The sequence below is a fragment of the Hippoglossus stenolepis genome, chromosome 16 (genome assembly GCF_022539355.2).
Source record: "Hippoglossus stenolepis isolate QCI-W04-F060 chromosome 16, HSTE1.2, whole genome shotgun sequence".
Taxonomy (NCBI): Eukaryota; Metazoa; Chordata; class Actinopteri; order Pleuronectiformes; family Pleuronectidae; genus Hippoglossus; species Hippoglossus stenolepis.
This window is the reverse complement of record NC_061498.1, coordinates 778,432-800,390: the sequence shown is the minus strand read 5'-3', so window position 1 is coordinate 800,390 and position 21,959 is coordinate 778,432. Positions and strand designations below refer to the sequence as shown.

The following is a 21,959-nucleotide window of genomic DNA, read 5'->3' as shown; positions in this document are numbered from 1 at the left end:
GAAGATAGTGTGAAGGTGTTGAAAGTTACATTGATGAATAAAGAGGTCAACATGCTTGTGTCTCTTACAACACACATCAGGGCACAAAGTAAACCAGCAGGTTGTTTCCATCATGGCATGTTGCTGGGTGGGGTTGGAACAGATTAAGCTATTGTTGATTTCCGAGAAGACAGCTGAGTTACAGGAACAAAAAGATAAATGGATAATGAATTAATGAGCAATTTTCTGGAAAGACCACATCTATGTGGTCACGTTTGTAAAGAACAGACGTATGTTGTCACGTATGTAAAGAACAGACGTATGTTGTCATGTATGTAAAGAACAGACGTATGTGGTCATGTTTGTAAAGAACAGACGTATGTGGTCATGTATGTAAAGAACAGACGTATGTGGTCACGTTTGTAAAGAACAGACGATGTTTATGTATAAGAACAGACGATGTGGTCACGTTTAAACAGACGTATGTGGTCATGTATGTAAAGAACAGACGTATGTGGTCACGTTTGTAAAGAACAGACGTATGTGGTCATGTATGTAAAGAACAGACGTATGTGGTCACGTTTGTAAAGAACAGACGTATGTTGTCACGTTGTCTGAGGTATGTGAGGTGTTGTTTTTGTGGGTGGAGAATGACAGAAGTCTAACTTCCTGGCAGGAGTCACACCTTCCTGGTCCAGCACACCTTGCTCAGCTGCTCTGTCACAGTGTGAAGACTGACACATGGAGATGAAGATGTTACTTTGTGCTGTGCTGCTGCTCGTCTTCTCTGTCTCAGGTGGGTGCTGTCAAATATTCTGTCAGTAGAGGATCACTGTCAATAATCGGACTTGTTCTAAGTAAAAATAATCTGAATAGAATATGTTCACTTCACTCTCTTTTAAACTGGTTTATGACTTCATATCAGACAAACTTACTTTAATTCAGCTTTTATATAAAATACACAACTTCCTATCCACTGATGGTGAAACAGAGGAAATTAGGTTGAAATGGTATTTTATTATAAAATCATCCTACATCAGTGATGGTAATGGAAACGAATAAAAGAGACGCATGTAAAAGCCGTTTGGTAAAAGTAAGTTTTGAGAGATGACCTAAGGTAAAGTGTTGCAGAGGGTTGGGGCCCTGACAGCCGGGGCCCCGTCCCCCTCGGTCTTCAGCCCAGACAGAGGAACAGTTAACAGACGTTATCAGACGTTCACGCAGGGACTTTCAATTCAACTAGACTCTAAAATCAGCTGCACAGAGACAGTGAAGGAAGCAGATCTCAGGGATTTGATCATGACCTGCTTCAGCGTCTGGCAGCTGTGGTCAGTTTGTTTGTTGTCGGAGTGTTGATGTGTTGAAACTGAGCAACAGAAAGATGGAGTCAGAGGTTCTTATCGACATAGTAACAAGCAGATGAACAATGAGCACAGAACCTGGTAACACACAAACAGGATCTGTTCTCTCTGACAACCTGAAAACCCTCAAAGGTCACAGGTCCGATGGTTTAACCTCGATTAAAAGAGACTGAGAGCAAAATGTTTGAGAGAACTAAATGCATCATATTATCATTCATTTCAACCTGATATGTTGAAATGTAATGATTCAATTTAATGTTCGGATTAAACAAGTAAACAAGTAAAACAAGTATTCAGGGTTAAAATATTTCAACATGAACAACCGGTGGGCTGGGTTTGGCCTTTCGGTGTTGATTGTTGCTGCTGATTCCTTGTACTCTCAGTGATTATGTCACCAGAGGATCCAGTTTCACCCTCATTTCAAAAGGATCAGAGGAGTTTGATTATGACTATGTTAACAACGGTAAATAAATAAATGACTAAAGTATGACAGAATCACTTGTTAATCATCAGTTGAGACTCTCAGAAATTCTCACTAATTGAAAGGGGATACTTACCTATAACAATAATAATAATGATAAATAATGATAAACGTTGAATAATATTAAACACTGAACGTTAATTTAGTATTTTGTTTAAATAGAAGTTTATTTATACTTTATTATTTATATTTGAATACTACTTTACACTGTCATATTTAGTACATATTTATGAGGATTTTACGTTTTCATCTGAAGAGATGATGTCGTTTTACCAGGTAATACATTAATTCATTATCTTTTTGTTCCTGTAACTCAGCTGTCTTCTCTGAGGTAGTTACACCTGTTCCAACCTCACCCAGCAACATACCGTGAACAACCTGCTGGTTTGCTTTGTGCCCGGATGTGTGTTTTTTATTCAAAATTAATTCAAATTTATTTCAAAATTTCTGTGCCTCAAAGGAGAAGTCAGTTTCAATATAAATAGATAATTTATTATTGTGTCTCCCACAGGAAACAACGCACAGTTAGATGGTGAGTTTCCTTTTCACACTTTATTCTCTCAAATTCTTCTGCTAAATGAATCATCAGTTTTTTTCTAAATTCACACACAGTAAACACATCGCACACACAGCGGCGGTGGTGACTTGACCTTTTGACCGTCTCTTTCCAGTTTGTGGCACCGCACCGCTCAACACGAAGATCGTGGGTGGAGAGGACGCCCCTGCAGGGACGTGGCCCTGGCAGGCGAGTCTGCATAGGAGCGGGCATTTCTGTGGAGGCTCCCTCATCAACAACCAGTGGATCGTGACGGCTGCTCACTGTTTCTCCAGGTGAGCCCCTGTCCACACAAACAGATTCAACAACCCTTTCCCAATAGGATGTGAGTGTAAAGGAGACATTATGTTCATCTTCAGGTTGATCATTTAATGGGTTATGACTGTAAAATGTTTTAATGCTCCAATGTTCAGAATCACCTTCCTCAGACTGTCCATCGCTGCAGCTCCTCTTTCAGCCTCTGTCTCAAACACTTAGTTTGAGCTCCTGTCTCTTTAAGCCCCCCCCCCCTTCCTGATGAAGCCCCGCTCTGATTGGTCAACTGCTTCCAACACGTGTATGAATCTCAATCGGGGCTGAGTTCAGACTTAGCAAAATGCTTATTTAAACGTTAATGTGAGGCATTGAACTCTGTTGTGATAAATGATGTAACTACGGCAGCTGAGAAGGTCTTTCTTGTTCTTGAGAAAGAAATCTCCTAATGAGACATGACTTTAAATATGTGTTTAATAGAATAGACTTGATGTTATAGTCTCTGTCTTTGTCCATAAAATAGGATTAAATGACTATGATCTTATTGTATTAAATAAATTCATTATAAAATACAAACATGTCTTGTAACATCTTCAGTTGATGTGAAACAGCAGCTGCAGCATCTGTGGAGAACTTTACAATCCACTGTGTCACCGTCTTTTTAATAAGGGAGTTTATATACACGTCGCTGCTGATCGGACGACACCTCTGACACACCCACCAAACCAGAGGAAACGAACCTGGAAGCTCGTTGACACATTTAGAAGAAACATGTCGTTCAACCTGGAAACTGAAGAAAGAAAAACAATACTAAACATTTTGAGACTGAACGTGTCCCTGGCTCTGTGAGCGAGGAGCCACATGTACATGCACGGCCGACGAGTTGTTTCAGGAGCTTCAGTGTTTCCTGTGCAGGAGAGAAACTCCCTTCACCACAGACACAGAGCTCTTACATTCACAAAGTACTTTAATACACGAGAGGAAAGAAACACTGAAAAGCATCATATGTGTCCTATAAAGAACGTTTTAGGTTCAACAAACTGATGATCCTGCTGATGTCACATGACTTGTTACTGGCTCAAACACTCACATGTTGTTCTTCTCAGCACCAGCACGTCTGGTTTGGTGGTTTACCTCGGACGGGACACTCAACAAGGCCTGAACTTCAACGAGCAGTCCCGGACAGTGTCCACGGTCATCAAACATCCAGATTATGATTCAGACACCAATAACAACGACATTACTCTGTTGAAACTGTCCTCGCCCGTGGATTTCACCAACTACGTCAGACCCGTGTGTCTGGCAGCAAGTGGCAGTGATTTCCAAACTGGGACAACCTGCTGGGTCACCGGCTGGGGAAATATTAATAGTAATGGTAAGTATTATTATGATTATTACGATTATGATAATTATGATAATTATGATAATTATGATAATTATCATAATTATTATTATTATTATTATGATTGTTATTATCATACGGTGACTCTTGAAGTCAAGCACATTCAGTGGGAGTGGGACTCCACCGGGTTGGAGAGAATTTCAAGTTGCAGCACTGAGGTCTGGGTTGGAAACTTCAGAATCAAATCCGTGCTTTTTACATACATGTGAGGCACTGATGAGTGAAGGGGGGACTTGTTCTTATGGGCTCCAACAGGGAAATAATGTGAGAGGTAACACTTTATTTTGAAGGTTTAAAACCATCACTTCTGTAAAAACTAACATCCTTTCTCTTTGTCAGTTCTCCTTCCTTTCCCTCAGAGGCTGCAGGAGGTGACTGTTCCCGTCGTGTCCCAGAGTTCATGTCGTCAAGCCTACAGTCAACTCACAAACAACATGATCTGTGCAGGTCTGACCGAGGGGGGGAAGGACTCCTGCCAGGTGAGCCTCTCTCCAACACACCAGCAGGGGCTAGTGATACGTTTGGTATTTAAATGTTCAGTCTGTAAGATTTAGGTGAAATGAGGTTTTTATTAGTGTATGAATTGTTGATTTCTTACAATGGGCCCTTTATACTTTAATACTATATACTGTATATTTAAATAATTTAGATTTACATCTGGAGCATGTTTTGTACAGTAGCCGAGACTGAACAAACTCAACCTTAGCGATATTGCTTTGCAACATGGCACTTCACCACTAGATGTCACTAAACTCTACACACTGAACCTTTAACTATCTTGTGTGACCTGTTCAGGGGGATTCAGGCGGCCCCTTGGTGAGTAAAAACGACTCGAACCAAACAAAGTGGGTCCTGGCTGGAGTGGTGAGTTTTGGAAAGGGCTGTGCTGAGCCCAACTTCCCAGGAGTCTACACCCGTGTGTCTGAGTATGAGTCCTGGATCAACAGCCAAATCTCCAGCGACCAGCCGGGCTTCGTCGCCTTCACCGGCTCTGGAGTGAGCGGCGCCGATCGCACCTTCGCCCTCGCACTTCCCCTGCTGCTGTCCATCCTTCCTGTTCTCCTCCCTCTCTTCGTCCTCTCGTAGGACGTTTGATGATGCCAGATGTTCGTCAGGAAGATTAATGAATAGTGTCAAATAACCATAAAATCATCCATCTGTACAAGGTTTATCAAATATTAAAGACCAATAGAAATTAATTCAATACTTTTAAAATTCATACATTTAATTAAGTTTTGTTCTATTTGATGATTAAGTTCAATCTTAATTGGTTATAACACAATTTTAACTGATCATAAGTCACATAATCACTGTGGAATAATTTTTAAAAGTTTAACTTTATAACTATAACTTGAGTAATGATCTTTTTGTACAGGATGCCATCATCAACAGTCTTTGTTCAGACGTTGACTCTTTTACCTGAAAAACATTGATGTCTTTTTTCTGTATGTTGGAATTTTCTGTGTATATGAAATTTTAAAAATTTGCACTGAAGGTAAAGTTTTAAACATGAACCTGTGATGTTGCAGGAGCGACACTGAAGAAGCATCTTAACTTTTGACCTCTTTTTACTTTTACTTTTTTATTCATTACTGTAACTTTTAACACCTTCAGATTATTTTTACACTGAACAGCTGTGATTTACTGTTTCAACAAAGCTTACATGAAGTACGTCATAACTATACGGACAAATACACCGATTTATATGATTATATATTAACAGATGAAGTCATGTATTAGAAACGTTTTTCATTGTGGATTATATTGGACTGGACTGTTAAATAAATGCTCTTGTTTCTTAACATTTGGAGATGATGCTGAATTCATGATCAGAGGGATTTGTTTTAAAGTAATCTCATTATCATATGGTAAATGAAAAATAATTCATTTTGGGGGGTTTAATACACAAATTGGTGGAATTATGTTTTTAAAAGTGTCATTTTAAAGGGTTTAAATACTGAAATGAATGCAAACTGTGTGTTAATGACCAGGTTTAATAAAACAAGTCACTGAAAGTGAAAAATAATATTAATTCAGTTATAGTGTTGGAACGCAGTCGTATTGAGGATCCGTGTTTTACGTTTTGGTTAAATAAAGAGTTTGAGTCTTTGTTCCTCATCATCACATTTATCTGGGTCAATTTATTTATAATCTTTTATTTTTGAAGCGGGACCCGCACCGGATACAGAATCGCCAGTTTCCGGTCGGGGCAGTTAGTCCCGCCCCACAGTCTGAGCCATCTTGTATTTAGCAAGAACAAAAACGGAGCGAGGAGCCGCGGCAGCAGCGTCAGGATGAGCCGCAGATCGTCACTCTGATCCCGGGGAGAGTTTGAAAACGTGTCGGTGCAGCGGGACAACATGAGCCGAGGAGAAGCGCCGCGGACAAACAGCAGCCACACCCCGCTCCACCGCTAGCCCCGACGTTAGCCCCGACGTTAGCCCCGAGCTACCACCGCTAAGCTAGCCAATTAGCTCAGGCTAGTGACCCAGGGACGTTGAAGCGGTGACCGGCGAGTCCACGGTTCGTTTTCCGGCTCGGACGCCGTTAGTCCATTCCACGGTGGGCTCTGCATTCAGGGGGACTTCGGCGGGAATGGACCGGACGTCGTGTTGATCTTCTGCGGAGAGGAAACCGGGCTATGCGGCTGGAGGCTCGTTAGCTCGGCTGCTAACAGTTGTTTTTCGGTCCAGAGCGGAACCACAATAAGCCGCGGTGAGTAGCGCTACGTTAGCTTAGCTGCCCGGCTAGCTGCCAGAGCTAGCTAACCCAGTTAGCCGCTCCAGAGGTTTTCAAACGTGGGTCCGTGGACGCCCGGTGGTCCGCGGTGTGTTGAGCGAGGCCTCCAGCAGCTGATCCGGTCTCTAGAACCGTTGTGTCCCGGATCGTCTGGGACGCGCTGGTTCCGCTGCACATGAATCACATGGTTCTAACGCTGGTTCTCCGCACAGCGAGCAGACAGATGCATAATTCAGCAACAAAAGCTTTATGAGGACCGACATGTTGTCTGTGAACACACGTCTGTACGTGGAGCTTATTGTCTGTAACCGTGAATCTGCAGATCCGCTCATCCACGGAAACAGGGACGTTTTAAATATCCTCTCGTGTAAAGAGTTCAGTGACAGAAACGAAGAACTCTTCATTCAAGAAGCTGGAATCTCGAACTGTTCATCTTCCATGAGCAGGTTATTGAAGACTAGTTATCACGAGCTGCTGTGGTCACGTAGGATTGTTTTTACTCACATGACAATGAACCAGATTTCCTCTTTGTTAGTGTCTGAGAGACACGATGATGTTACAGGACAACATCTGTGTCCAGCAGCAGAAGAACTGTGTTCATGAGGTATTTAATGTGTCAGGCTGGAGCGGAGGCCTTTTCTTCTGCTGCAGGGTCCAAACTAACTTCACAGATCTGAGTGCTCCGCCTCAGGGCAGAGGTTGATGTGATGCTTGTGCAAACTTAAATCAAAGCCACATCTTAAATGTCCTTATTTCCTCCTAAATAGCTTTGAAGAAAGTCAGTTTGATCTGAAGACGCCATGTGCATCTGGAGATTCAACATGTTATCACAGAGGAGCTGTTTGTCCCAATGGCTGTGAGCAGTTTATAATATGAGTTAATTTGATGTTTCAGAGTTGATGCTTCCATATGAAGCTTGTACCACGCCCAGGGAAACTCCTTGATCCTTTAAATTCAGCTATTTATCTATTTTTACAACAAGAAATGCCTCAAGTTAGTAGTTTTATGTGAACCCTGCAGTTATAGTGTGACTTAACAACAAGGAGCTTCTTTTATGCTAAACGTTTATGGAGTCAGGGGCCGAGATCAGCCATGTGATCACCTAATGTCACATCAGATGTCTTAAAACACAACCTCGGTTTCCCTTTTCCATTCTGTCTCACTGCTCATTGTTTCGTCTTTAAATGGAACTTGTGTGAGTTAGTATTTTTCCCCACTTTGGAAGTTGAGGGAACTTGTGTCCAAGCGTTGTTTGCTTAAAGTTGTTAGAACAACACTGTTACGCAACAAGACTTTCTCACAACAATCAACAGAGCTGACCGGTTCTGTTCTAATACGTGAATTTGTCATTGAATTCCTCATAATTTTGTGGTTTACATGGGGACCTGCATTCAAAGGTCACATTTATTTCCATTGCCTACACTTGTGATTGTGAAAACTCATCGTGTAGATTGATGGAAGATATGAAATGGCCCCATGTCAGATCTGAACCAATTACAACTCAGTTACATAGCGAGCGCGTGAGGTGACTCAAATACCCGGTTCTTCCTCATGTGAAAATACTCGCCCCTACTGACTATAGCTGCAGGCGACTACTTGTCTGCCGTTGATTGAACACCATCAGGCCACATTATATATCATTGAGAATTGGTCCACTGTGTTTTGAAGAGTGTTTGGTTGGAGGGGGGGGGGGGATCTGTCTCGTTGTGTTGCACAGATTTACTGGCGCTTTTCCACATTGTGCTTTAAAAGAATCAAGTGTCTCAGTGCTGCTTTGAACATGGGCCCTGAGGCTGAGTTTTCATGTATTCACCCCCTCTCAGAGGCGTGGTTGTGCTTCCCTCTCTTCTCTGGTCTTCAGCTGACACTCGGGGGTGAGCGTCTACATCAACCCCGTTATAAAAGGATGTTGCATTCGTCAGTAAGCACGGCTCAGCGCAGATTACATTCAATGGGCTGGTTTAGTCAGATGATTTGAAGCTCAGCGTGGCTCATCTTTGGATTTTCATGGGTTTTATTTATACTGATCTTCGATTTGAGTTGGAACCGTCATGGTGAAGAACTGTGTTTCTGTCTGTGTAGTTTCCCACTGCTCTTGTCTTCAGACATGAGCCAACACAAGTGTCATAAGTTAATGTGTTTTTCCTTTTCTTCTCACTGTTGTGCTGTTTTACTTTAGAGCTGCAGCGTTTATTCGACTAACATTTTCAAAATTTATAGATCATTTTTGGAAATTTTCAAGCAACATTACATATTTTCTAGCACAAGCTTCTCAACTGGGACCGTCGGTCAAATAAAACAATTTATCTGAATAAAGTTCTTATGGTAGTTCTGTAACCGATCCAGCATCTGTGGGATCTTCTCCTGCAGCCTCCTGGTAACATGTGTGTAACATGTCAGAGTGAGTCCATGTGAGGAAACAGCAGGACAATGTCCTGAAGCTTCCCAGAGAGCGAGTGGACGTGTTGATGAGGTTTCTAACACGTGACGGACGTGAAACTGGAAGAACACAAACATCTCAGGATGAAGAAGAGGAGCCGTACACGTAGAAGACGAAGACGTCCACTTGGAAACACGAGGAGGTTCCAGATCTTTTGGTGATGAGGGCCGACGCCGGTGTGGATGAGCTGTAAACAACAACACTGATCTTTCCACAGCAGAGTTTATACGTCATGTCCGGCCTCCTGCTGCTCTACAGGCTCCGCCCCTCGCCTGGATGTTCCCACATGTTCCTGTTGGTGTGAACGAGTCGGACCCGACAACCTGCTGCTGCTTCACAAACACCAACTACACAACATGTCCTGACACTGTTTTCCACAGTTCATAGTTAGTGCCATAGTTAGTGATCTAGTGGTTTTAGACTATGGTCATGCACAATGCAACATTAAAATGTGAATTATAAATAAGTATAAAGAGACGATATGATCCTAAAACTCACTAAAGCATCTAAATAAGTTGAATGAGTGAACGTGTTCGAGACTTCTGGTGTAAACGGTTAATAAAGTGAAAAGCTGTGTCTTGCTGCCTGCTCTTATTTTGGAAGCTGTTTCCTTTACTCATCATTTATTCTGTTTGTTGTCACATGTTCCAGCTCCAACAGTTAATAATTGAAATCATTCATGTTTAAGTGGGCTTTCTGAGAACCAGCTGCCATTTTGTTTCCCTTCTCCTCGGTGCTCTTCACCTCACTCCTCATCGTTCCTCTCTGTTTGCCGTTTGCTCTCTGGTTTTGTCAGGTAAACATCCTGTAACGTGTCGTGACTTGTTGGCTGCTGACTGTCCCATGTTGATCAACTGTGGGAGATAGTGGCTGTTGTGTCACTGAATCCACAATGTCTCAGAACTGATACGACAAAAGCAGCCGGTCGTCAAATTCCTGAAATCTTTACAGAATTTTAAAGACGTGGACCAAAGATTTATAGTTTGATGGAAGCTCTCCTGATGCATGTGAGGGGATTTTGCAAATGGGTCAATGAGCAGCAGCACAAGAATACCATGTTCCAGCATGTTTAACACATTAAGATGTTTTTCTGCTCGACTGAAGAGGAAAATTGACGCATCACATCCTTCTAAGACAGAACAAGCCTCCAGACCCGATTTAAATTAAGGAGCCGAATGTTGTCCTGAATGTGTCTGCTCATCAGTGCTAACCTGTCTCACCACCACCCCCCCTCCTGTGTTCCAGGCCCTGGCCATGCCCTCGAGTTCACGGGCGGGCAATCTGAAAGACCCCGAGGTGGCGGACCTCTTCTGCAAAGATGATCCGGAGAATCTGTTCGCTGACCTCCGTGAGATCGGCCACGGCAGCTTTGGAGCTGTATATTTTGTGAGTATGACATGAATTCTGAAAGTATTTCTTAGTGTTTTTAATTTCAGTGTTTTCCCACTTTCATTCAGCCTAGCATTGTCTTCATGTTAGTCTGTTTTCACTTCACTTCCCTGGAGGCTGTTGTTCAGTAGACTGGAAACTATGGTAGCAGCTGCAGTTAACACTTATTTCTAAAACATTTTTACAAGCAAACTTCTGCGCTGGCTATTGTTTGACCTCCACACAGAGGACCAGTCAAAGAAGTTACAGAAATGTTTCTGAAGATGTAGGACAGCTTGACACAGTTTGACGCTCATGTGAAGCTGCTTCACCAGATGTGATGACAGCTGTGTGCTGTTAGGTGGAGGCGCTTTTACAATATGAGCAACTATGAGCCTTTCACAGGCTTCAGTTTGTTAGCTTACTGAAATGAAATCTATTATTTAATAGAATAAACAATGCAGAAATTACTTGAATTCCAGTTTATATTTTACGTACAATGTCTTTATTTTATTGGTCCCAAAAGGGCGACTTTAAGCCTTTTGTGTGTCGGTTGATTCGTTTGAAAGTATTACTCAGCTTTACAGAAAAAGTGCATCATCATACATCATCATTTTGGTTTTAAAAGAAAAACACATTAGTGTGGATGAAGCCTACGCTGGTGAAAAGTGAGAATATCATCTCACTCCACTTGGTTTTCGTAAAAGTTTATAGAACCAAAATGAATCAAATCTGTTTCTTTTGGAAATGAAAAGTCCGGAGCAGCTTTACTTTACGTGGGTTTCAATGAAGATTAACTTGTATCTGCATTAAACAGTGGAAACATGTGCATGTAAGAGATGTCTCCTTCTATTTGATTCAGGATGTTTATCAGACAAACACATCCAGAGTGTCTGAGGGTCAGAGGATATTTTAATAAATCCCTTGGAGATGTGCATCGTTTGAAATGTTTTTATCTCACACAGTCTGTGTGAAAGGGGACAAGTGTCCTTAAATGACCTGAGTGTTTCACGCATCTGATTGTTCCTTTTATTAATACTTTCTATTAAAAACCTTAATGTTCTCATTGTTTAACTCGTCACAATCTACAGTGAGACTCCATGTTGTCTTGTCTGATGGCAGCGTCCTCATTTGGGATCAGGTTCAAACCCATTGCAGGATTTCTCCGGGACGAAAACTAGGCGGGGATGTTCAGAGCTTTGGACCTTGAGACACCCACATGTTGTTTTTACCTAGTCTGAGTTTACACATGTGTCCGAAGACAGTTTGTGCGCTTAGCAACCAACTGAAGAGCAGACAATCCGCTTCCTGTTTACATCATGTGACCAGTCTACATTCGTGGTCATGTGACGTGTGTCAACAGATTATTATTTTTTCAAACGTCTATCCTTTTCAGTTTATGGCCCGTGGCAATTGAGAGATTTTGTGAGCAGCAGATTTTTCTTTCGGTTGTTGAGACAGAACTTGTTTTCACTTGTTGTGAATTGTTTCCTCTTTGGCAGCAGAACATGTCACAGCAATACAAACGATAAAACCACCCAAAACACAGCACTGTGAAACACAAGTGGATTAGTTGGTTAACCTTAAGGTTTAAATGTGCTCAGGCACTAGTGGAGGACTCAGAGGAGCAGATCAAACCGACTGTGATCAGCATGTTGGATCTCAGTCAAATCCTTGATTACCTGCGTGAGCTCCTTTCTCTCAGTAACTTGGTTTCTCGAGTGCTCTTGATAAAATCTGTGTTTCTCCACAGGCCCGAGATGTGCGCAACAATGAGGTGGTGGCCATCAAGAAGATGTCGTACAGCGGCAAGCAGACAAACGAGGTGACGAACCAAAGAGAGAGAACAAACTTGCCTCACTAAGCTTTTTCTCCGGTTCTCTGGCAGTTGAATGATGAAATCGTTACCACTAATAAACTACTATACTTTTTTAAAAGGATTTAACTGATTAGCATTAAATCAGCAGTTTGGTGTTTCTGTGACTGTGGAGAATGTTTCCTCTTTCAGTCCCACTCCTCACCCTGATATTTTATACATATAAACCCTGAAGTGTGAACAGATGCAGCTACACCGGCCAGTTCTTGTATTTATTTGACATCAGCCTCTTCCCTCTGGGTAACGTTAGCATGTTGTCCATGTTTAGTTTTGAGGGGCCTGGATGGTTCATAATGTAGCAGTAGACCAGAATCATATTTACCATTTAGTGCTTTATAAACCAACAGCAGTAGTAAGTAGCTTCTACGACAGACAGGGGGCCAGTGTAAAGATCTGAGAACTGCAGTGACACCATCCACTTTGTGTTGGTGAGGACGCCAGCAGCAGCATTTTGAATTAGCTGCAGACTTCAGATTTTCTTATTCTTAGGGATACCTGTGAACAGTACGTGAATTTCATACTGTTGGCAGAGAATTATTACAACTGTACAAGCACTGCAGTGTTACACCTACAGAGTAAAGTACTGTTGGATACTGATACAGTACTTTGCTCCACCTCTCAGTACACAAACAGATTTTTAAAAAGTCTTATCTGGTTGAAAACTATTTCTGCTTCTGGAAAAAAATGTGTTGAGTTCTCTAAAAGGTTCTGGAAACTAACGTTGTGTGTTTGTGCAGAAATGGCAGGACATCATTAAAGAGGTGAAGTTCCTGCAGAAACTTCGCCACCCGAACACTATCGAGTATCTGGGATGTTACCTGAAGGAACACACAGCATGGGTGAGCATCGTCTCATTAGCTGTGGAGAAAATGCGCGCGCGCGCACACACACACACACACACACAATGGAAGTGGAGCTGCTCATGATCCCTGTGTCCGTAGCCAAGTGGCAGTTTTTCATAAAACCATGTTGTTGGAATGTTTTTACATAGACCACTTACTAATCACAGCATTATGGCATGTTGTCGTCGTACCGTGCAGCCCCAGTGTTCAGATGTATCACACGTGGATCTCACATCATGTTGAACTGTCTCTTCCTCAGCTGGTGATGGAGTACTGCCTCGGCTCAGCCTCAGACCTGCTCGAAGGTCAGTTTTACACAATCCAAGGATCCAATGTCGACCTTTTCTCAGTAAACATGTTCGTATGTGATGGAGGTTATTTTAGGTTAAACAGTGTAGCTGATGAAGCTGCTGTTTGTGTAGCTAGAGTCTGTGTGGACTGAGCTCAGGTTGCGTTTGTTGGAGATTCATTATCTCTGGCTCTGTGGATGTGCAGTGAACAGTTCAGTGGGTCCCAGCTGCTAACATCTGTCTGTACATGTCAACACAAACGCTGCAGACGAATGTGCAGCAGCAGCCTTTATTTAAAAAGCAGAATGGTTATGGCCTTTTAGGTGCTGCAGGTTATTTTTCCTGCTCGACTGGTTTGTGCATGTTGACTTCATTCACAGTTTAAGAATCAGGAAGTGTTTTAACATTTTATCCCATAATGTGAATTTCCAAAATTTTGAATTTATAAAATGTAAGTTTTATATTCAAGGAAACAACAGCGTCGTCCTTGTGTTGATTGTAGGAGGAACTTCAGTTTGAAGATACATTTATGCAACGTTCATTTTCATCTGATTTAACTGAAGCAAGAATCAAAATGAATCGACCCTGGAGGCCTGTGATGAAGACGTTATTGTCTTTATTGTGTTTGTCAGTTTATTGACATCTGTAACTCTTTTTCTTCTTTGCAGTTCACAAAAAGCCACTTCAAGAAATGGAAATAGCTGCTATTACCCACGGTGCACTGCAGGGATTAGCATATCTTCACTCTCACAATATGATTCACAGGTAAAATCTTCTGTTGTGTCATCGTTGGAGAGGACGGCCGACGTCACATTCTTGTTTGTGATAATGACCGAGTCCTAACACTGTGATATTCTTTGGCAGGGATGTGAAAGCAGGCAACATCCTGCTGACGGAGCCTGGTCAGGTCAAACTGGGCGACTTCGGTTCTGCCTCCATCGTGGCTCCGGCCAACTCCTTCGTGGGGACTCCCTACTGGTGAGGAACTCCAACCTGCCGTCTTCCTCATAACACATTTAGTAAATTCAAAAGTAAAGTACAGAGAAATTGTCTGATGCAACATGTTTAAAGACGTTTGTGTTGCCAGCTGATACTATGCCACACCCTTTCCTCCGTCACTGATCTGTGTCTTGGTTCCAGGATGGCTCCGGAGGTGATCTTGGCCATGGATGAGGGTCAGTATGACGGCAAGGTGGACGTCTGGTCGCTGGGCATCACCGCCGTAGAGCTGGGTACGACCTGTGGCTTCTCCTGTGATCCAGCCCTGAAGACATGGGACAGAAGTTTGACTCTGTGCTCTTTTCTTCCACAGCTGAGAGGAAGCCCCCACTCTTCAATATGAATGCTATGAGTGCCTTATATCACATCGCTCAGAACGAGAGCCCCATCCTCCAGTCCAACCACTGGTGAGCGGTTCGATTTCTACAGAAGCTGCAGAGCTTCACCCTGAGATTAACAACCTCTGTACAGTTTGGATATTTCGACTTGTTTCAGCACTTGAGCCAGAAAATATTGAAATACCTTGATTAAAATATTTGCTATATCTCTGATTAAGGGCTTAAACAAACATATTATTTTCGAATATCTTTCCTCTGTGAACCTGAAGCACTTGAATTATTAGCGGCCGTGGCTGCTCTCATTTCTCAAGCTTCTCTGAGAGTCACTCTACTCAGTAATGATATAATCTCATCTCTTCCTGCAGGTCTGATTCCTTCCGCAACTTTGTCGACTCCTGCCTACAGAAGATTCCCCAGGACCGGCCTACCTCGGACGTGCTGCTCAATGTGAGAACAGTTAGAACCCAGTCACATCTCATCAGATCATCAGAACGCGCTGCAGCATGACTGAGCTGATGTTTATTTTGTTTCTTTCCATTCTTCCTTCTCTAGCATCGGTTCTTGTGCCGCGAGCGTCCGCTGACCGTGATCATGGACCTGATCGCACGAACCAAGGATGCAGTGCGGGAGTTGGACAACCTGCAGTACCGCAAGATGAAGAAGATCCTCTTCCAGGAGACCCAGCAGAACGGCCCCGTGTCCGAGGGAGGGGACGATGAGGAGGTGAGGTTCAGTCTGTCGCCGCTTTCCCACCAAACGTTCGTGGAATTTTAATTTACCAAGAAATAATGTCCAGGAACTTTCCCACAAGTAAAAGGTTCCTCCAGCTTATTGTCAGAAGTGTGATGTCACCTTCGTGTCATGTTAACAAAACATTAGTGGAAATATCTCTTCCACTCCTTTGACCAGTTATTTCCTTAGTCAATGAACTACTTAATAACTTTTTTAAACAGAAAAATGAACCTTTATGATGCTAAATCAGGTTTGTTTGTGTTTCAGGAGGTGGAGCAGTACCTGTTGCGGACGGGCACCGTCAACAGTATGGAGAGCTCCCAGTCAGTTCCCAGTATGTCCATCTCAGCCAGTTCTCACAGCAGCTCTGTCAACAGCCTGGCTGACGCCTCTGACGACAGCAGCAATGAGATGGCCATGATGCAGGAGGGCGAACACACGGTCACGTCCAACAGCTCCATCATTCACCGGCCCACGGTAAACAGTGACCTCAGCTTCACTTGGCTTCAAGTATTTGGTTCAACCGTCTGACCATCTCTTCCTCCCCCCCCCCCTCCTCAGGGTCAGGATAACATCTATGACGACCCTTACCAGCCCGAGATGGACCAACCCCAGGTTCCCTCAGCTGTACGCCGTCGAGCCTACTATCGCAACCGTGACCACTTTGCCACCATCAGAACTGCCTCCTTGGTAAGTTTACTGTCCTCCTCTCAGCTTCCAGCGTGGTGTCATGTGACCTCCGACTTTCAGGTACACTGCAAAAATTTCACCTGCGCAGATTCCAGTACAGACGCCTTGAGGCTCTCGTCGTTGTTTTGTGTATTACAGCAGATTTCACATCATTTTTCACAGGCCTCCTGGAGGCCAATTTATAGAAACTTTTATTCTCAAATATCAGCGTGGATTTTTCTTGTCCTTCAGGTGACCCGTCAGATCCAGGAGCATGAGCAGGGCTCTGCGCTGCGAGAGCAGATGTCCGGATACAAACGAATGAGGCGGCAGCACCAGAAGCAGCTGATGGGGCTGGAAAACAAGCTGAAGGCGGAGATGGATGAGCACCAGCTGAAGCTGGACAAGGAGCTGGAGAACCAGAGGAACAGCTTCTCCACCGAGGCTGACAAGCTGTCCAAGAAGCACCAGGCCATCCTGGAGAAAGAGGTGATGGAGACAGGTCTTCAGAATGTAGTTAACCTGATGGAATCATAAAATCCCTTTTCACTTGGTTTGGGCACCGTTAACCTGTGTAGTGAAAAAGGATCTACTATCTGTGTTACATGACTTTTGATATTTATTTATTTTGTCAGTTGACAGATTAGCATGTGCACTTATAGTTGATAGAAACGACCCCTAACTCTGCCCGTGTGTCCTCGTGCAGACGAAAGCAGCTCTGACGGAGGAGAAGAAGTTCCAGCAGCACATACAGGGTCAGCAGAAGAAAGAACTCACCAGTTTACTAGAATCACAAAAACGCCAGTATCGCCAACGCAAGGATCAGCTGAAAGAGGTACGAGCTCGCTCCGAACCCCCACGAGTGTCCTAATCGTGGGTTCTCATTACTTTGTGGCAGCATGAACACACAACCAGTCTGCGTTACTGAAAAGATTTACTGAGGATTAATGTTCTGTGTCACTACGTCAAATTTCCTTTCCAGAGGCTGAGTACGACATCAGAGTACATAAAAACACTTAGTAACACTTACTGTCAGTAACAGTTCCACCTCGTTTTTTCTGCATCAAACAGGAGCTGAGCGAGAACCAGTCGACGCCGAAGCGCGAGAAGCAGGAGTGGTTGATCCGTCAGAAGGAGTGTTTGCAGCAGATGCAAGCGGAGGAGGAGGCCAGTCTGCTCAGGAGGCAGCGGCAGTACTACGAGCTGCAGTGTCGTCAGTACAAGAGGAAGATGTTGCTGGCTCGACACAACCTGGAGCAGGACCTGCTCAGAGAGGTGGGAGCTGCTCGGGTCAAACCTGGTTTACTTTGCTTATGTGCCGTCAGTTTCCACTGTCACACAGTGCAGCTGGTTTAGTTCTACAACATCTGAGTGTGAATGAACTAGTGATGTTAAGCTGAATGGTTGCTTTTCATTTTGTAATCTAAATTCAATTTAGTGTCTGAGCCTTTAAACACCACAGAGCTGTGATATTATATCTTATAAATGTTACATGAGCTAAATTAGTCGGGTTTTCTATAGAAAATAAACTGTATACACACTTTAGTCTGACTTAACAAAAATATCTATATTTCTGATTCTATATCTGTAGAAACAAAAGAAGACTTAATCACAACGTGTTCATTAGACTTTGACTTTAAACTGTCAAATTTTTAATTGGTTAGTTTTTTTCAAATTGTCGTCCTCCACCAGGACCTGAACAAGAAGCAGACTCAGAAAGATCTGGAGTGCGCCATGTTGCTGCGACACCACGAGTCCACCCAGGAGCTGGAGTTCAGGCAGCTGAGCTCAGTGCAACGAACTCGGGCCGAACTGATCCGAACGCAGCACCAGACCGAGCTGACCAACCAGATGGAGTACAACAATCGTCGTGAGCAAGAACTTCGCCAGAAACACACCATGGAAGTCCGGCAGCAGCCCAAGAGCCTCAAGGTACGAAGTGACGGAGCTGGAAAGAATTAGATTCAGTTTTCTGATGTTATTTTAATTTTAAAATGATTTCGACACATCCTGAAATCTGGAAATGTTTTTTACCTGCAGCTAAATTCTCATCAAATCAATAACGTCACAAATTTTAGTTTTAGCATCAAATCCAGATAAGACAAATTACCTCATGTGTTTTGAACTCCTGGTTCCAGTCCAAAGAGCTGCAGATCAAGCGTCAGTTCCAGGAGACGTGTAAGATCCAGACCCGTCAGTACAAAGCTCTGAGGAACCACCTGCTGGAGAGCACTCCCAAGTCCGACCACAAAGCCGTCCTCAAACGCCTCAAAGAGGAGCAAACGCGTAAGCTGGCCATCCTGGCCGAGCAGTACGACCACTCCATCAACGACATGCTGTCCACACAGGCTGTGAGTAAGGCAAGGAAACCTGCGCACACCTTCTACACCTGAACCTTCAGAACACTGATCAATTACAGCCACACTTTGCTTCCTCAGCCATGAACACTGGTGAGTCAATCAGTCCAGGGAGTTATTATTATTTTCTTCTACATCAGAGTCTTGACAAGGAAATAAAGCAAATGCTTCAGGAGTGATTCCGTGCAGAGACGTTTTGTCCTGCAGCAGATCGTGCTCTGACACCGAGGCTTGTCCCCGTCTGTCCCCACAGCTGCGACTGGACGAGACCCAGGAGGCGGAGTACCAGGTGCTGCGGATGCAGCTGCAGCAGGAGCTGGAGCTGCTCAACGCCTACCAGAGCAAGATCAAGATCCACACCGACACGCAGCACGAGCGAGAGGTGAAGGACCTGGAGCAGAGGGTGTCCATCCGCCGAGCGCTGCTGGAGCAAAGGGTATCAATTCAAACCGGACACCACACTAATGTCTCAGGGTTTCACAGTCGTCTGCTGAAACTCAGCGTCCACACTTAAGTTTCCACTGCAGGAGCTCAGTGACGCATGACATGAACACATAAGAACCTTTGTTTCCAGGTTCTGAGTCGATTAAAACAAGTTTCAGATACTTCTGACAGAAAAGCAACGTGACCCATCGTCACCTCAGACTGTGAATACAGACTGTTTACACTTTTGTGTATTTTTCTCTGTCTGATTCTTCAACTCGGTTCGAGCAGATGAATTTTACTTATCTGAGTTTTAAAAACTGGAAGCAGCTCCCTCTAGGTTTCATGAAGATATTTAATTATTCAGTTTATTTTAAGAGCAACAGTGAAAAAGTTCATTAGAGTAAAAACTGATAAGTGAGTCTGAAAAAAATATCAAGAAAAAATTGATTCCTTGAAAAATGAAGAATGATGATAAAGTTTAGTTTGAATGTGTTTGATTATTTGATCGCCTTTGTTGTAGAAACTCTGAAGTTGTAAAATGTCTCGTCTCTGTCAGATCGAGGAAGAGATGCTGTCGCTGCAGAACGAGCGATCGGAGAGAATCCGCACTTTGCTCGAGCGCCAGGCGCATGAGATCGAGGCCTTCGACTCGGAGAGCATGCGGCTCGGCTTCAGCAACATGGCGCTGACCGGCATCCCCGCCGAGGCCTTCAACCAGGGCTACCCGACCCCCAGCCCCTCGTCGGGCTCCAGCGGCTGGCCGTCGCGGCCCGTCCCGCGCTCGGGCAGCCACTGGAGCCACAGCGTGCAGAACTCAGTGGCGACTCCGTCCTGGCGCAGTCAGAACCACGGAGGAGCAGGTTTCAGCCGTGCCGAGTCCATCACCTCCTCCCACGGCATCGGCAGGGACAGCGAGATGAACAAGGGCGGCAGGGGCCACTCGTCCTCCCACCATCACCACCACCATCACCACCACCAGCAGCAGCAGATGCAGCAGATGCAGCAGATGCAGATGCAGCAGCAGCAGCAGCAGCACTACCTCCCCCAGCACTACCAGCACCACCAGAGCACGCCGCAGCTCTACCGCGACAGCCATGAGCGTGACCCCCGGGAGCGTGAGCGTGCCAGGGAGTGGGTGGGAGGAGGGGGCCACTACTCCCATCACCCCCAGGGCCACCACCACCACCACCTCGCCTCCCACGCCTCCTCCCAGTCCCTGGCGCTTCTTCCACCACCGCCTCCGCCTCCCCCCATCTCCCTCTCCTCCTCCTCTCCCCCCTCCTCCGCTTCATCCTCCTCCTCGTCACAAGGAGGCTACGGAGGCGGGGGCCTGAGCGTCAGGGGCCCCAATCTGATGGCCCTGAGGAACAGCCCCCAGCCTCTGAGGAGGACGGCCTCGGGGGGGCCAGGGAGTGGCGGGGGGAGCGATGGTGGGCTCAGCCGGAGCACATCTGTCACCTCCCACATTTCTAACGGCTCCCACCTCTCCTACTCATGAAACCTCACGAGTCGTCGCCGCTCGCTTCACATGGAGACGCGTCACTTTCAGTTTGTGCGGTGAGGAGGCGTCGAGGAGCAGCAGCAAGTAAAGAGAAGAAAGAACGATTTTTAAAGTCTACATTTTCAAATCTCCTTTCTTAAAGTGAAAAAGAGAGAGAGGAAGCTTTTATCAAAACAGGAACACACAAGTATTAACCCCCCCCCCTCCCCATAGTAATGGCGATGAAACAAAACAGTCCAAAAAAAGTGGCCAAACACGTCAACATGTGGAATCCGACACATCCAAGAAGAAAAGGTGTCCAGACAGTGAAGCTGTTGCACAGGAGTGACCCTGCAGTGAGACGTTGGAGGACACGTCCCCGAGGTTCGAGTCCGTCAGCTGCTCCCAGTTGGAGCAGGTGGATGTTCAGGTCACATGTTTTTTTTAATTAGTTCTTTTGTGGAGCTTCCACTTTGTCTGCCGGTGCTTTAAAAACCACTGTAACTATGTAAATACCAGTCGATTGTACACCTGGTTTCTCAGTGTTTCATACGTTCAGATGAGATGTTACAAAAACACACTGCCATTTTTTTGTTAGGAAACTTGACCACTGCCCTTTGACCTCCTTAAAGGAACCTCCCACATTTTGGGTCATGAGCTCGAGAGTTGACTTCACTTTTCTCTCAAGTGAAGATTTTTATGAATCAGTTATATATTGTTTTTTTGCAGAAACACTGGAAGGGTAAACTTCAAGTCTTTACAACATCTTCAAAACCGTCACATTCTCACTATCAGAATTAAAGAATTGGACTCTTCAACGTCGTCTCACACAAGAGCTGAAACCGAAAGGAAAAAGCCACATAACGGAACCACAACGGAAGTGGAAACCAGCAGACGTCTGAAAACCTGGTCAAACCAACCTTGTTTATTTCAGGTCTTACGGTACCGGTGCGTTGTAACTTTTCAGTGCTCCTGTACCGTAAAACCTCAAATAAACAAGCATCACATTTTCGATGACAACTTACAATGTTGTTTTGTCACTTTTGCGTTTGTTATCCGTTTTTTCATATATATATATATATATATATATTTAAAAAATGATTCAGTGATTAATAAGATATGGTTATCAAACTCTTATCACAAAGACATGTCATTGAGGTTTAATATTTTACAGTTTAAACATTACACTTTATTATAAATGACTCTAAATAAAAGAAAACAAGATCAGTTTGAAGCTGTTGTAAAAAGTTTTTATCTTTTCAGTATTTCCTGTTTTTTTGAGCTGCAGTAAATTAACTTGGTCTTTGACTTGATGAGACGATGAAAATCTCCAAAATGTGGGCGTGTTCCTTTCAGGAGATGCTGCCAGAAA

At 44.2% G+C, this 21,959-nt stretch overlaps 2 protein-coding genes across 3 annotated transcripts in view; both read left to right on the top strand.

Moving 5' to 3' along the window:
- The first annotated feature begins 644 nt into the window (after positions 1-644).
- LOC118123967 (trypsin) lies at positions 645-6,155 on the top strand. Its single transcript, XM_035181709.1, has 6 exons — positions 645-775; positions 2,333-2,353; positions 2,493-2,652; positions 3,736-4,004; positions 4,371-4,510; positions 4,827-6,155. Exons 1-6 carry the CDS (start codon positions 721-723, stop codon positions 5,115-5,117), a joined length of 936 nt encoding a protein of 311 aa, XP_035037600.1. The 5' UTR covers positions 645-720; the 3' UTR covers positions 5,118-6,155.
- A 78-nt stretch (positions 6,156-6,233) lies between these two features.
- Positions 6,234-21,959, top strand: part of taok2a (TAO kinase 2a) — a 16,608-nt gene continuing 882 nt past the window's right edge. Inside the window, exons 1-20 of one of the 2 annotated variants that reach the window (XM_035181691.2) lie at positions 6,234-6,746; positions 10,456-10,596; positions 12,332-12,403; positions 13,192-13,293; positions 13,556-13,601; positions 14,255-14,351; positions 14,451-14,564; positions 14,727-14,818; positions 14,899-14,992; positions 15,289-15,370; positions 15,476-15,646; positions 15,923-16,132; positions 16,217-16,345; positions 16,577-16,813; positions 17,031-17,159; positions 17,396-17,599; positions 18,017-18,256; positions 18,463-18,675; positions 18,935-19,117; positions 19,664-21,959. The exon at positions 19,664-21,959 is cut by the window's right edge and continues 882 nt beyond it. In XM_035181691.2, coding sequence (XP_035037582.1) covers positions 10,465-10,596; positions 12,332-12,403; positions 13,192-13,293; positions 13,556-13,601; positions 14,255-14,351; positions 14,451-14,564; positions 14,727-14,818; positions 14,899-14,992; positions 15,289-15,370; positions 15,476-15,646; positions 15,923-16,132; positions 16,217-16,345; positions 16,577-16,813; positions 17,031-17,159; positions 17,396-17,599; positions 18,017-18,256; positions 18,463-18,675; positions 18,935-19,117; positions 19,664-20,605 — 3,489 coding nt within the window. In that variant the 5' untranslated portion in view covers positions 6,234-6,746; positions 10,456-10,464 and the 3' untranslated portion in view covers positions 20,606-21,959. Of the gene's footprint in view, positions 6,747-10,455; positions 10,597-12,331; positions 12,404-13,191; positions 13,294-13,555; positions 13,602-14,254; positions 14,352-14,450; positions 14,565-14,726; positions 14,819-14,898; positions 14,993-15,288; positions 15,371-15,475; positions 15,647-15,922; positions 16,133-16,216; positions 16,346-16,576; positions 16,814-17,030; positions 17,160-17,395; positions 17,600-18,016; positions 18,257-18,462; positions 18,685-18,934; positions 19,118-19,663 lie in introns of both variants that reach the window. The other variant, XM_035181690.2, reaches the window with a different exon arrangement.

Excerpts from the sequence above, each read along its gene's own strand:
- LOC118123967 (XM_035181709.1), top strand. The coding sequence starts at position 721 with ATGGAGATGAAGATGTTACTTTGTGCTGTGCTGCTGCTCGTCTTCTCT. Across the intron at positions 2,354-2,492 it reads AAACAACGCACAGTTAGATG|TTTGTGGCACCGCACCGCTC; the intron begins GTGAGTTTCCTT and ends GTCTCTTTCCAG. Across the intron at positions 4,005-4,370 it reads GGGAAATATTAATAGTAATG|TTCTCCTTCCTTTCCCTCAG; the intron begins GTAAGTATTATT and ends TCTCTTTGTCAG.